At 40.4% G+C, this 14,930-nt stretch overlaps 1 protein-coding gene across 1 annotated transcript in view; it reads left to right on the top strand.

The window, feature by feature from the left end:
* Positions 1-14,930, top strand: part of focad (focadhesin) — a 58,977-nt gene that overhangs the window by 30,928 nt on the left and 13,119 nt on the right. The window contains exons 12-31 of the mRNA XM_084712641.1: positions 898-1,002; positions 1,777-1,878; positions 1,982-2,109; positions 2,562-2,688; positions 2,777-2,911; positions 4,953-5,003; positions 5,371-5,454; positions 6,070-6,211; positions 6,366-6,554; positions 7,730-7,851; positions 7,945-8,037; positions 8,507-8,595; positions 10,296-10,337; positions 10,472-10,580; positions 10,702-10,818; positions 11,985-12,223; positions 12,327-12,416; positions 12,870-13,017; positions 13,216-13,335; positions 14,282-14,404. Of these exons, the coding sequence (XP_084568767.1) occupies positions 898-1,002; positions 1,777-1,878; positions 1,982-2,109; positions 2,562-2,688; positions 2,777-2,911; positions 4,953-5,003; positions 5,371-5,454; positions 6,070-6,211; positions 6,366-6,554; positions 7,730-7,851; positions 7,945-8,037; positions 8,507-8,595; positions 10,296-10,337; positions 10,472-10,580; positions 10,702-10,818; positions 11,985-12,223; positions 12,327-12,416; positions 12,870-13,017; positions 13,216-13,335; positions 14,282-14,404 (2,355 nt within the window). The remainder of the gene's footprint in view (positions 1-897; positions 1,003-1,776; positions 1,879-1,981; positions 2,110-2,561; positions 2,689-2,776; positions 2,912-4,952; positions 5,004-5,370; positions 5,455-6,069; positions 6,212-6,365; positions 6,555-7,729; positions 7,852-7,944; positions 8,038-8,506; positions 8,596-10,295; positions 10,338-10,471; positions 10,581-10,701; positions 10,819-11,984; positions 12,224-12,326; positions 12,417-12,869; positions 13,018-13,215; positions 13,336-14,281; positions 14,405-14,930) is intronic.

Genomic DNA, 14,930 nt, shown 5'->3' with positions numbered 1-14,930 from the left:
TTCAAGGTTAACGGAGCATTTCCTCCCAGCCACTACTGGCTATAACTTCCAGCAAAACCCGAGATACGTCGGATACGTCAGAAAGTAAGAAAGGAAGTAGGCAAACCTTACTAAACACAATATGAATAAAACTTAATTACAGTGGCCTCATCTGTCTGATTTTCTTCAGCCATGGTGCTTATTTAACAATTAAGACACCTCCTATGATCCTATGTTACTTCTTGATGATTGTTTTGATGCAAGCCCGAGCGGCAGAACTTACATATTGTGTTGTTAAATGAATAAGATATAAGAGCCTGTATTAAATTTTGCTAGTTGAAATTAAGTTGAGATATTCTTCATGACAATTCAGGGGCACAAAGAGTTAAAAAAGTGCTAGTCTGCTCTCACTGAGGACCTTTGAGTCATTGTCTTTATGACAGCTAGAAGAGCAGCAGTAAAGTTAAACATAGGACTGAATTAATTGGTGTTTCTGACAGAATCACCACTGTTGCCGAGCCACATTTTCGTTGTGTAATGTTGTGTGTACTTTCTCTTTCTGCAACCCATATGCAGGCAGTCTAAAATATTATTTGGCTTTAGTTTAAAAAGAAATCTTTTTGTAACTTTATTGTCTTTATTGTCAGTCCTTCCCAAAGCGTCTAACGTCTTGTGGAATATCTCTGCCAGAACAACATGACTTCCAAGAACACCTCTGGAGCGCTCCTAAATATCAGCACAGTTAGGACTCATTTCCTTTGTTAAGAAAACACTGTTTCTCGTGGTTTTAGGACCAGCAATGCATCACTCTGAGAATATTTTGCCAGTTAGGACTCATTTCCTACTCTGACACGCTTGATACAGTCCCTTGTTTCACTTGGTTGTTTCCTTTATTCAAACTCCCCTGTGTGTCTGCAGGTCCCCTCCCTGATTCCTGTCCTGTTGTTCAAACTGGGGAGGGAGAAGAATCCAGGCCAGGCTCACGCTGTGCTGAACTGCCTGCCAAACCTCGGGACTCACAAGGTACTGAACACCTCTGGCCTCCGCTGTCCTACTTTACAATGAAGATGTCGTGACATGAAATAAACACACCGCACTTCACAACAAAGTTGAAATACCATGTTGAGAATAAACTTGCAACGGTATTATTATTTTATTCTCAACATTTTGACTTTCTCCCGAACATTTCGTCTTTTTTTTCACATTTCAACGGTATTCTCCACATTTTAATTTCATTTTCTACATGAAGAATGTTATTCTTGACATTTTGATTTCATTCTCAATAACAAAACTTTATTCTGGACATTTTGACTTTTCAGCCTTTTTTTGACATTTCAACTTTATTCTAAACATGGTATTTCAACTTTAGTCAACATTGTGACTTAATTCTCGACATTTGGACATAATTATTGACATTTCAACTTGCCATGTTGACGCTTCTTTTGACGTTTAATACATGGCATTTCAACTTTATTCACACCATTTCAACTTAATTCTCGACATTTCAACGTTGTTCCCAATATGATATTTCAACTTTATTCAACATTTTGATTATTATTGGCATTTTCACTTTATTTTCCAAATCATCCTCTGATCATTTTGTTATGCCTAGCTCTTAGACTTTATTCTCAAAATGCAAAACTAAAAAATTCTTCTTCTTCTTCTTCTTCTTCTTCCTCCTCTCATTTATTTCCCTCATGCCTGCCGTAATTCATCTCTTCTGATGTGAGGATATGCAGGAAGCTCGTTTCATATGATCTTAACCATTAACACGCACCATGTGCTTTAATGTTCCAGCTCTGTGTTCCCATGGTGCTGCAGACTCTCCACATGCTGGCCAGCGCCCCCAAGCTGAGAGCAGTGGCAATGCGCCTCATGACTGCTCTTTGGAAGAAACAGGTCTGTAATAACAAATGGTCATGTAGGCCCTCTTTGTTATTTCATGCGTTTCCTGCGCTGTCTTTTTGTTCGCTTGTAAGTGACTCTGTTCCTTCCTTTTAAGGATCGGATCTACCCGGAGCTGCAGCGTCTGCTGGGCCAGCAGGACAGTAGGGTGGTGGTGGGGAGGGACGCCCAGTGGGAGCAGATCCTGGCCAGGGCTGCCTGCCTCAGGGACATCTGCAGAGAGAGGTCAGACCAGCACAAATATTGGACATAATGCAGCTTTCCTTGACTGTGTGCAAAGTAAATAATTTTAGCTTCAATCTGAAAGGGACAGTTAGAATTTTTTTGCAAGTGTGGTTGTATGAGGTATTTATCCATATTAAGTGTATTAGCTACAGTAGATGGTGGTCTTCACAATCCCAGTTAGGAGAGACATCATTTTAACCACCTAAAAAAAAACTATATCAGTTTAAATGTATGCTATATTTAGAATATTATCACTCCGTTACCTTGCTGCATTTCCAACAAGAAACCACTGTTACATAATCCAAATATTGTTTTCTCCAAAGCCACCAGACTCCTGACCATGATCTCCGCTTTTTTACTTGAATACCTCATTTTAAGGTTATGTTTCCACATCAGTTTCCCAGATGTGATTTAGAAGATTGCTATATACTATGTGTGTACGTGTGTATCAGGCCTTACCAGCATGGAGGTGACATGTTGGCTGCCATTACACTCACACTGAACCAGTGCACCAGACCAGACATGGCTACTCCAGCTGCTCTCGCCCTGCAAGGACTACAGGAGCTGTGTCGGGCAGAGGTCACACACACACACACACTCACACACAGCCAGTGTGTTGCACGTACTGTAAAGGTAACCACAGAGTTTAATGAGGCTTTTCCTGCAGGTTGTGGACATCGTGTCAACCTGGAGAAGTCTTGGTCCTGAGCTGAGCTGCGACTCCCGTCCACTGATGGTCAAAGCCATCGCTGAACTTCTGGCTCTGGTTCCACAGCTCACTGTCAAGTCAGAGGAGTACGAGGTATCTGATCTGCTTCATCAAGCCTTCTGTTTGATGCTGCGACTTTGCTGTGGTGTTTTTTGTGTCTTCCTAAATATTTCTAACTTTGGTCATAATTAAGAAATAAAAATGTTGAAATTTTGAGATGAAGTTGCAGTTAGGAGATAAAAAGTTGAAATTATGATTAAAACTCATAATTATGAGATAAGAAGTTATCTCTTAATTGTGACTTTCTATCTCAAAATGTCACCTTTTTTTCTCATATTTTTTTCTTAGCCAGCCATGTTAATATAAGTATATAAACAAAAAGACAGACATAGAGACAGTGTGTCTATATGGACAGATAAACAACTAGAAGAGTGCAGATCTCCGCCAGGCGACAGATGGTGAAGCACCTACTGCAATGCCACCAAAGCTGCCAGATGCAACCAGCAGAGATTTGCAAAGTTCTGCCAGCGTTAATCAGTTGTTCCTCTCTGAAACAAGATCAAACTGAAGCAGTTGTTGATCGCTTGCGCTCCCTAGTGGCCGGTCAAGAAGAGTGCTAAGTCAGCTGTTGAAAGTCATATAAATAGAGCAGTCAAAAGAATCACTGCCTCACAGTCGTTTGTCTCCACCAACCAGTCAAGTTACAGTTTACATCCATGTCTGTCCAGACTCATATAATGTCTGTAGTCTTTGAAGGAATTTAATATGGAACTTATCACTGCATTAAGCTGTAACTTAGAAGTAATTTAAAAGATTCAGAGAATCCAGAGAAACTTCTGCAGGTAAGGGGCAAGGCTGAAAACTAGCACTGAATATAATGACATTTTAGGTCATCTTCACCGTGACATTATAATGTTCAGCTCTTTATCAGTCCTCTGTCCTCTGCCAACATGTTTCTCACTGGAAATTATTCACACAAATAACCACATGTATAGTGCCAAAAAACACACTTAATTCTTCTTATTAATGATATTATGGATTGTTGATGGTGAAATCTGTAAATTCCTGCAGCGTTGTGTTGAGAAACATTGTTCTTAAACTGTCGGACTACTTACAGTTTTTCACAAAGTGGTGAACCTCACCCCATCCATGGTTGTGATTGGCTGAGCCTTTCGAGGACCCAATAATGATGCTCTCACCTGTTCCCACTGAACCTGTTTACCTGTGAATTGTTCCAAACACACGTTCTTTGAGCACCCCACAACCTTCACAGTCTTTTGTTGCTCCTGTACCAACTTTTTTGAAACATGTTGCAGGCATCTAATTCAGAAAGAGTGTGCATTTACAAAAATCTGTTTTAACATAAAATATCTTGTCTTTGCACTGTATTCAGTTGAATGTAGGTTAAAACATATTTTTTATTGAATTCTGTTTTTATATTTTAGTTTTACACAGCATCACATTGGTTTGGGGGGTTTGTATGTAAATATAAATAAGATACTTTATCTTAGTGAGCTTTAGAGATGTTGGTAGGTGTATTCTTGAAAAAAGCCAAGCTAGCTGTGTCTTTATGCTAAGCTAGGTTAATCACATGAGGCTGACAGTGATCTTCTCATGTGACTCTTTGAAACATATCAGCTGATTTCTCCAAATGCTGAACTGCCTCTATGGGACTTTGAGCTGAAAGAACATGTTTGGGTCACTGCTGGGTGCTACAACATGACTGAGTATATCTCAGTGAAGTGTGCAGTCATCTGTTCAGAAGTCTAAACAGAAATAATTTGAGAAGCAAGCAGGACTGAATGCTTCTGAGCTTCTAATGTGAAGGATGGAGGACTTCTTTGGATTAAAAAAGACTCTTTTGATAATCACAATAAAAAGAAAATGAGTCAGAAAACCTTCAGCTGCTGATGATCACCAGGGGCCTGAAACTCGTTTTGCAACCTACAATTAACACTGGCTAAATGAAACAACAGCTTATCTTTGGAGAACCTTGAATCTCTCTTTTTTTAAAATATTTTGTTTCTTATTAATATGATACCAGACTTTGCTGATAGCCATGATTTGCAGGTGGTGCTTTTGAATATTAGGAAGTTACTGTAAAATAAAAATCCTTTTATCTCTGTTTTTACAGAAACTGAAAGAGGAGGTGGTCAGCTTTCTCTGGAATTATGCTGTGAGCAAGGTCTGTGTACTGAAGATATCTGCTGTGTGTGTGTGTACATAACCCCGAGTCTGCGGTTGCCTTGACTGAGGATTTTTTGCCATCATTTAGAGAATTTTCAATGGTTTTGACAAATAATTCAGAATACTTTTTTGTATTAAACACCCAGTACATTAATAAAGCTGAGCTAATAGTTCATTTTATCTTAAAATGACTATTTGTCACAGTTTCGCTTTTACAGCCCTAAAAGTCAGAATCCAGTCAGATATTCGTCTCTGCAAAAACATCTTCTACATCTCCTACAGTGTGTTCATATGTCAAATTTTGAATCATTTATCTAGCTGCAAACCTCTGAAATATCTGTGCGTGTGTGTGTTAACTGTAACAGGATCCAGAGGTGGCCAGCTGTGGCTACAAGGCTTTGGCAGATTTTCCTGAGGCGGTCCACACAATAAATCTCCTTCCTGAGGCAGTAAGACTCCCACTACACTCTCCTGACAGTCTCAACTCTAAACTTTACCTTCTACACTGAAGATTTTCTCTCTCCATAAAGCTCATATTAGCTGATTTTCCCTCTGAGAACTTCATGCAAATTCTTATTAGAAAAATGTAGGTTTTCGTGAAACTTAGCATTTGAATGAACGATTACTGGCCAAGGGGACTTGCAGCCAAGCATATTTTTTACTGGTCAAAATGTCTGTATAGTGGGTATATATTTTGTATTTAATTTTGAAAAAAATGCTGCAGTAAATTAACTTGAAAATGATCACAGAGGCACTGAGTGACCTTTTGTGCAAGAATACAGTTGAATTTGCTGACAATTAAATACAATGTTTATATAGGATTTTTAAAATCTGCCTAAGTCAAACTGATTTTAGCACCATCACTATTAAAAGTAATGTAGTGTACAGACAAGTTTACAGACAAGGTAAGGTTGTATAACACCTGTGTTATACTTCACTAAACTGTTCTAACAATTGTTTTGTTCATTTAGATTTTGCTCAGGTCACCCTGAATGTTTGAATAAGTTTCAATCTCATATTATGGGCTGTAATAATCATGATGTGCTCTGTTTGGTGCTGTCTAGGCCAGACCAGCTACAAAGCTCCCTGAAAATGAGGAGGATGAACAGGAGAAGGAGAAAGAGGAGGAAGAAGAGAAGGATCTCTCCATCCCAGGGTCATCTTATGTGAAGCTGCTGGCTCTCACCCCTGCGTCTGTCCTACCAGGTAGATTACAGAATTACACACATGGCGTGGTCAGAGGTGAAGCTCCAGAATGGCGGGGCCAAGCACAACTGTTAATGTTCATGGTGGGAAGCCAGTGAGGGATCATGATACGGGAAGCAGCAGACTCTCATCTTGATTCTCTTTTTCTCCTCAGCCTTTGAGCTCTTCCTGACCTCACTGGTGAAGCAGGAGATGAGTCAGATGCCCCGCGGAGTGTACTTCTCTGCTCTGAGGGGGGGCAAGCTGCGCTCAGACCAGGGTAAAACAGTGGCAGGGATTCCATCATTCATGCTGAAGACCTATGAAAAAAACAAGCAGCCCGGCCTAAAGCCCGGACTAGCAGGTGATTAAATCCATCCAGTCGACCTGTGTAAAGTTGAAGATTACTCTTTACTTGCTTTGTGTTAAATTGCATTATACTGTATGGATATTTATGTTATTGTGTCCACCCACATCACAGGATGACGAGATAGGGTGCTTCCAAAAGTTATTTTTGTGTCTTCAACATGAAAAGACGTTAGTTGTTAAATTTTGCATTTATACAGTGGTTTGGTTGTCGATACATTTCAGCTAAATAACTAACCTGTACCCAGCTCATATCTACATGTTCCCAAACCCCAGATCTGTTTTGTTTTTCCACCACAGAAAATACTCTTAAATTTAGGTAGGGTTTTGAGTCTAAACCCCTTCACTTTTCCAGCTATTGGGAAAAAACAGATAAGACCTTTCTTGCTGTTGAGAAGCTGCAGCGTTTATTAACCAACACACTGTAACCTGAACTGTACATTTACTGCCAGAGTGACAACTTACTGCTGGTGTTTTCCTCTGCTCCTCTTGGATTCACCATCACTTTTCTGCTACTTGTTCAACTACACACTCAATATGCCCACACATGATTTGTGTACTTTCTTCTCTGTATGTGGTTGTTTATTAGTCTAAAACAAGGGGACAATCTTTATTTGAGAAAAGTCTACAAGTAGCAAGATAAAAGACTGCTTAAAAGGGTTAATGCTAATAAATAATATTTCTTATTAATCTAGGTCACTCTATGTGGACAGCAACTAACAGTTTCAACTTAATACCATATTTGAAATCTAAAAAAATGATACACAGTATGTGAATTAATAAAAAAGCAATCATTCAAACAATTTGGCTTGTCCACTGTATTTCTGCATACATGACATCAACAGACAACAACTTGGCAACTCATGTAGCAAAATTTTCTCCTGACTTTCCGAGCTGCAGCAGGCCGCCCTGATAAACCTGCTGTGCACTACCTGCTCAGCAGCACAGAACAGACAGACACAGTCAGAGACAAGCCGCTGAACACAGTGGAACGTTTAGCAGCTAAAGAGACAGATATTTCCCTCACTGCTTGTGGCACCTCTGGCTCAAGTGGATAAAAAAATCAATAAATTAATCTCTCAGGGTTCTTTCCATCCTCAGCCATAGTTTTTACATATTTTTTTTTTACTATTTTCACCCAGTGCAGCTGCTAATTTTGTGTGTGTCTTATAGCTGGACTGCTGCTTTGCTACGAGCTGCCTGTGCAGACGGACCGTGACGGCAGGCCGATCGATCGTTTCCTCATCAGCCGCAGCCGCAGCTACCAGCAGATGTTGGCGGCCCTCATTCATGAAGTATGAATAAACCTGTTTTTTCTCTCCCTCTCGAACTGCTTCCTGGTTTGAACAGTTAACGAACCAGTGCCGCTTGTTGTTTCCGATGTGCAGGTGAACATTCAGCCGTCTGAATGGCACCGCGCTCTCCTCCTGCCCCAGGCCTGGAGAGGCTTCATGAACCGGGCCTTCCACGCCGTCCTGCAGGTTTGTGCTTCTGGCAACTGACAGATTGATTACATATTTATTGGAGAATTGATCAGTACTACGTGTGGTTCTAGCGAGGAAACCTCCATTGCATTGTTAAGTAGAGCGAGGGGAAAAGGTTTATTTAAAAGCAGAGTGGATTCAATCTCACAGAGTTTTCAACAGGGCAGAGGAAATGAAACACAGATTAAAAACACCTGTTACTGTAACAGAGAAGTAAACCGTATTAAAGGGCTAGATGCAATTATTTGAAGTGTGGTTGTATGAGGCACTTATCCGTAATCAGTGTATTTTCTACAGCAGATGGCGGTCAAGTATTGATGTAGGAAGCTAAATAATGTACTGCTGTGGACAGGGTCAGTTTTGGCCTTCAAAAACTCATTCCTGACAGAATGAATTCGATGCCCTGCACGGCAAGATCAGCTCTGGTTTTCTGTGTTTTTGTGTGTGTGTGTGTGTGTGTCTTCAGGGTCGACGTGCTGATTTGGAGATGCAGCAGAAACAAGGCAAAGAGAACCCACAGGAGCTACAGTACAAACAGCACTGTGCCTGGATGTGGTGAGAATCACTTACACACATATTCTGCTACATGATAGACATTTTCTGCTTGTTCATATTTGATACAATTTTCTCTCAAGAGAAAAAATATAAGAGAAGTCAACTCCAGATGCAACAAACATGCTTAACAAAATTTGCTCTCACCCAGGTCTGCTGAATGAATGATGTATCCACTTGATCATACACTGGAGAGGCGTGGCTGATTATTTGTTATTAGCATAATTAATGCTCCCTAAATGCTAAATAAGGGCTTGTGTTGTGCTGTATACAAATCCTCTGGTAACAGAAAAAGGCTGTAAAAAGAAGAACTTCATCAGTAGTGAACTCAAAGTATTGTGATGCTGTAAATGTCGTGTCAACAGAGGGACACAATAACTTAAATTAGCGAGTGAAGAAGTTAAAAGTAGAGACTTAGTTAAATAAATTCCGTTTTAATTTGTTTGATCAAATAGTTGGCATTTTAGGTTTTAAATTTAATGGCATTCAGAAATTCTTAGATTGAGAAGCAAATCAAAAGATCAAATCAAAATGGCAACATTGAAATTTACAAAAAATAATGTCTTAACCAAAATTATTGGCCCAATATTGGCCTGTCACAGCTAGGGTTGGGTATCAGTACTCAATACCTTATAAGGTATCAATTGAAATAACCCAGTACCAAGTAGCATTGAAACTTCTGCAGTCAAACAATAACTGCATTCAAACCTTTTGGTACTGAGAGCGAGAAAAAAATGTCTGTACAATGGTTTTGCTCAGCCAATCACCACAAGCGTTCTTCATAATGAAGAACTTTTTTTTTTTTAAGTATCAAGTATCATTTGCATCCGTTTCACTTTAAGGGTACTGGTATTGGTACAGGTATCCTAATTTTTTAAACTATACCCAGCCCCGGTCACAACTATATTGGTCTATATTTCAACAGGTATGTTGTCCGATATGCATCAATATAAAACCATCTTTTAAACAGATCATAATGCAGATTGTTTTTATTTTTTAGCTTTATAGATTACAGCCTGTGTATATTTTAAGTTTTTTCTTAGTTCAGGATTAATACATACATAGATTTTGGTCTATTTGTTGTTGTTTTTTTCCTTTATTTATAATAAACACACCCTGATATCATTATCGTGTAACTTTAAAATATCATGCCTTTATTACACATCTTGTGTGTAGTGTTGTATGTTTGTATTCAATCCTCTCTATATTATATTCTGTGTAAAAATATTGATGATATTGATAAACTCCCTAATATCAGTTTATTATTGGCCCCAAAAGTCTAGTAGCGGTCAGGCCCTATATATATGTTCATTTTAGCTAACACATACAGTTCGCTGCACTGTAGGACATCACTCATTTCCAAATTTTCCAAAAGATGCTTGTTTTCAGTGCATATTATATGTATTTATACACATGTTTTCAGCCTGATGAAAGTGTCAGCAATCAACAGATTGCAGTAAAAATACAGATACTGGCTTTAACTATCAAATCCTAATATACACAAGTACAAACACACATGCATCATAGCATAGCAAACCTCTGTTGTATTTGCCAGGTGACTGATGCACCAGAGATGAAAGGAGAGAAATCGCGTGAATGGCTGCATGCTATTGTTCATACGTCACTCCATTAGCAGAAGAAAGATTCTCTTTTCACACTCTGTTTCTCTTTCATTCTTTCCTCCTCATGTGTATTTGTCTCAGGGCCAGAGATCAGCTGACTGACGTAATCAAAACTGCTGTAAAGTGAGTCCGTCCCCCGTCCTGCTTGTGATCACTATTTTTGCATTTTCATGAAACAGAAAAGTTGGTTTCGTTTTGATATTTTGATTTCTTCTGACAGTCAGTACTAACAGTAAGATGTTCTCTGTTTTGTTAAGGGACAGTCCTGTTGTTCAGGGAAACTCCATCCTGGCTCTGAGTGGCCTGGCTGCCGTCCTCGCTAAATATGAGAGCAACCTGCCTGCTGATGGTGACGGCAACCTTGGGGTAACACACTCAATATTTGAACCCATCAGTGTGTGATTAACTATACAGCATCTCTGTCGGTGTAATTCTTCTACTTTATAAATCCACTCCATAAATATTCTTCACTGACTTGTCGCTGTAGGCTGGACCAGAGTTTGTGCCCACGTCCAGCTGGCTGTCCATGGTTCTTGACACCCTGCTCAGCATCAGCAGCAGCAGCTACAAGGCCAGAGGACAAGTTTTCCCATGGTTCCTCCATGTGAGTTTCATCACAGTCTCTTTTTAATTAAGATTTTTTTTAATTCCAGTCTTGATATTACCTTGAGGCTTGACATAAAAACCTATTAAATCACTTCATTCATGTTTGAATATCAAGTAAAGTGTTAAAAGAATTCAAGAAGTAATTTTGGTTGTTGCTGCTAGATGACAGCAAGAACCATTTCATTAAGTTTTCATTACTGAAGTACAGAGATAAAATCAAAATCACCTAGTCTGAACTAAACCAGTGAATTTAGAACCAACCCAAACTAGTCAGAATGACTTACAACTGGTCAGAACCAGTTAGATCTAGTGAGAACGAGTTCCTGTGTAGTCCACTGTCCCTGTCACAAACAGTTAGAACTAGCTGGACCCTGGCAGAACTAGTGAGAATGAGTTCTGGTGTAGTCCACTGTCCCTCTTAGAACCAGTTAGAACCAGTGAGAACCAGTTCCTGCATAATCTGCTGTCCCTATGAGAACCAGTAAGAGCTAATCAGAACAAGTCAAAACCAGTTAGAACCAGTGAGAACTAGTTAGAGCCAGTCAGAACCAAATAGAACCAGTGAGAACCAGTTCCTGTGTAGTCCATTGTCCCAGTTTGAAGCAGTCAGAACCCCTCAGAGCGATTTAGAATCAGTTTGATTAAGTCAGAACCAGTCAGAACCAGTTAGAACCAGCAATAACCTGTTCTGGTGTAGATTAAAGTACTTCCTATTAAAACAAAAACTAAAGTCTCATTTCACCTCATTTCCCAGCAGCCATCTGGCCATGTTCTTCCAGAACTGTCGCTGTGAAACTAAATTGTTTATTTCTGAGCACAGACTAGTTAACACAGGGACGTAGTCTCTGTTAATGTCACCCACAGGTTTCTTATGAGCCATTGTGTAGGAGCTATATAATTTGACCATTTGAGGGACAAGCTGACATCATAAAAAGGCTTTTGTCCTGAATAAAATCACATGTAATGAGTCTTAAACTCCTGCAGGTGTTCTTGTTTCAGTGCTGCTAACCAGCTGTGCTGCTCTGAGGATGTTACTAAAAGCTTTAAATACAATACAGCAGTAGTTTCTGCTCACTGACTAATAAAGTATAGAATAATGAAATCAGCTGCTGTGCTGTACAGAACCAATCAGTCACACCTGATCCCCTCCTCTTTCCCGCTCAGCGCTCCTACTCCGGTGAGAACACAGCGAGTGCCATCGCTCGCTCCTGTGCCAGCCTGGCGTTGTCCCTGCTGGTCCCGGTGCTGGTGGTGTGGCAGCGGGACGGCCTGGTCCAGGTCCTGTCGGTGCTACAGGCCGGTCTGCCGGGCTCCCCGACCGCCGATGACTCCCAGGCTGTCCAGTTCCACTCCGGCCTCGCGCTCGGCATGGTGCTGTCCAGTCTGCAGCACCAACGCCTCAGGTAGAGTTTGTATGTCTGTAGTCATGACTCAAATACAAACTGTTCCTGATTTGTCGTGCTGGTAGTCTGTAGTTTCCACTGTCTCTGTATCTCTCTTATCCAGTGATGCCTCAGTTCAGAAGGACACTGATCTCCTCCTCACCTCTCTGGATGCTTTGGAAAGCTGCTCTTTCAACCCCAACCTGGAATATAGGTCAGTGCAGAGGCCTTAGACATGATGTGGAGGACTAACCGTAACAATAACAGTCAACTGCCAATTCTGCTTTTTTGACCGGGGCCTTTATTTACCTCAGCTACAGAGGGTGGCAGGCCTTTATTAGAGACATGCATTTATTTCTGTTTCCCTCTGCTTGACAAGTATAAGTGGTCATATTTTAGTACGAAGGCTTGTCCCTGTTTACCCTCTTAAAGTTATTGCATTACGCTGTTAATGCAAACATGACACTTCCTGTATCTGTTTCAGATTAAAAGCCCTCTAGCGTTTCAGTGGACAGAAACCCTTCATTTTTTAACAAAGATTTTATTTTGAAACATTTGCAGGAACATGTCATTAATTCTCGTATTACCATTCTCTTGAAAATTAGCTACTGCCATTTTGCGGTGCTTGCACATTACTACAAAGGTCCTTCTCTGTCCTGTACGGCAGAACTGGCTGTGTGTTGGGTCTGGCTCTGGTGCTTGCAGCTCTCTGCAGCAGTGGACAAACGGACCAACACGTCCGCGTCACCCAAACCCTGGACAAACTGCTGTCCAACCTGCAGGACAGCAGCGGACAGGGACGGATGCTGCAAGAGGTACAAACCACCCACACATCAATAGTGTTACTACAATACAGCTTGAGATGCCTTAAAAAATAGTCACTTGCATACTGACAGAAATACAGTTTCTGTAAGCTTGTGGAAAACACAGTGTCTCACTGTGTAAATGGGTCAAATGTGATTTGTAATAGTGGAACAGTATTTAAATGAAGATTTCTGTGTCAACCTGTGCAGGTCTTGGCCTACTCTGTGGCGTGTGTGGGTGTTTCGGCCTTCAGCGGAGGACTTATAGATGCCGAGAAGGCCGAGGAGGTCATGAGCACTCTGCGCACCCTGACCGAGGAGAGCCAGCAGGTCAGCGGTTTCTTGTCAAATTATTTCACGGGGGGGTTTAGCAGATGTTTCGTGCATGGTAATTCTAATGTTACCATACCAACCTCTCAGGAAAGAAAAAAATTAGACCTTCTTGACAAAGGCTCCAGATGCAATTCAGAAGTGGGGTGTGAGTGTGTGTAAAGTATGAAGTATGAAGTTCCGCAAAAAGTGACGTGTATCCTACATTCAACCTGCTACTCTGGTTATTAAACTGCCTTCAGATGAGGCTTAGTGTTCACACAATCTTTCTTGACCGTCCCTCAATATTAAATGCTCAAACTCTGCTCCATCGTGTCTATAGGTGATGCTAACATTAGCCCGGTTTCCCTTGCGAATTCCAATTTAAATATGCAGTAAAGTAACATTAAAATGGCTAAACTTTTGTATCGGAAGTGTTACAGTTTTCTGTAATCTGAGTAGTATTGACCAATCATGTCAACAGTCTGTGTGGGCAGCAAAAAAATCGTGCATCAGCTGAAATGTAATCTTGGAATTAGGGCTGCATGATACGGTAAAAAAGTCATATTGGGTTCTGACACTGATCAAGCCTTTGTTGGTGGTGTCTGAGTGCTGCTACAGAAAAAAGTTTGTTTTAATATTTTCAAGTACATTAACTTGAGGAATTCTCTACCCAGTGGTTCTCAAACTGTGGGATGAGCCCCTCTGGTGGTATATGCAGCCACTGAAGGGGGGATGTGGATGACCAGGGGAAAAATGTGAAGGCAAACTAAGCGGAATCAGTTTTAGTTATGCAGATAAAGTCAAGTTTGTTGATGCTATCATGCTGACCTATAATTCACTAAAACTCAGATTGGATTATTTTTTATTAGTTGCTTCCGCTATCGCTGGTACTGACTGATTAAAAAAGAGTTAGTACCACAGGTCTAACCCTAGTTTTTAACGCTCTTGTGTTGTTTCTGTCCAGACTCCAGGGTTCGCCTTGGCTCTAGGGCTGGTGGTCCACGGCCTGTCGATGTTCGGCCACGGTAAAGCAGAGGACATCCACCCTCGACTGCTGGCTGCTTGGATCAAGATCTTACTGGCTGAGGTACTATGGAAACATTTTCTTTCCTACTTACCACTGCATTAAATACTGTTTTTATATCAAATCTAATTAACTTATCAGTCTAAATCAAAGTGAGCTTTCAACTGTAGTGAAGAAACATTAATTAACAAACCCCAGACTCACTCTTATTTTGCCTAAAAGAAATGATTTGAATCAATAAACAGCCTGTAGTAAGTAGCTGAGTGCTCTGCACACAAACAGCTAGAATTAAAACCTTTTTCTGTCTTATGTCTGATGTGATTTCTGGTGTTTTTCAAATTCCTGCAAAATATAAAATGATCTGGTGCACTTGTAATATCAGGTTTCATCACTCTTGCCAACATTGGGACCTCAAAAATTTGAGACTTTGTTTTCTGCATCCTGGTGACGCTATAAGAATGAAAATTACAAAATGATAAGTACACGGCAACAACATTTTCAAGTGGAATTGTCTTGATTTTACTTAGTAAATAAACTCATATTCCTGTTTTCCTTTATTCATTTAGTCTTTGCCCCTGTTCCTTAAAGA

The sequence above is a fragment of the Lutjanus erythropterus genome, chromosome 23 (genome assembly GCF_056507025.1).
Source record: "Lutjanus erythropterus isolate fLutEry1 chromosome 23, fLutEry1.hap2, whole genome shotgun sequence".
Classification (NCBI taxonomy): Eukaryota; Metazoa; Chordata; class Actinopteri; order Lutjaniformes; family Lutjanidae; genus Lutjanus; species Lutjanus erythropterus.
The sequence above is the reverse complement of the archived record's forward strand: the minus strand, read 5'-3'. Positions and strand labels throughout refer to the sequence as shown.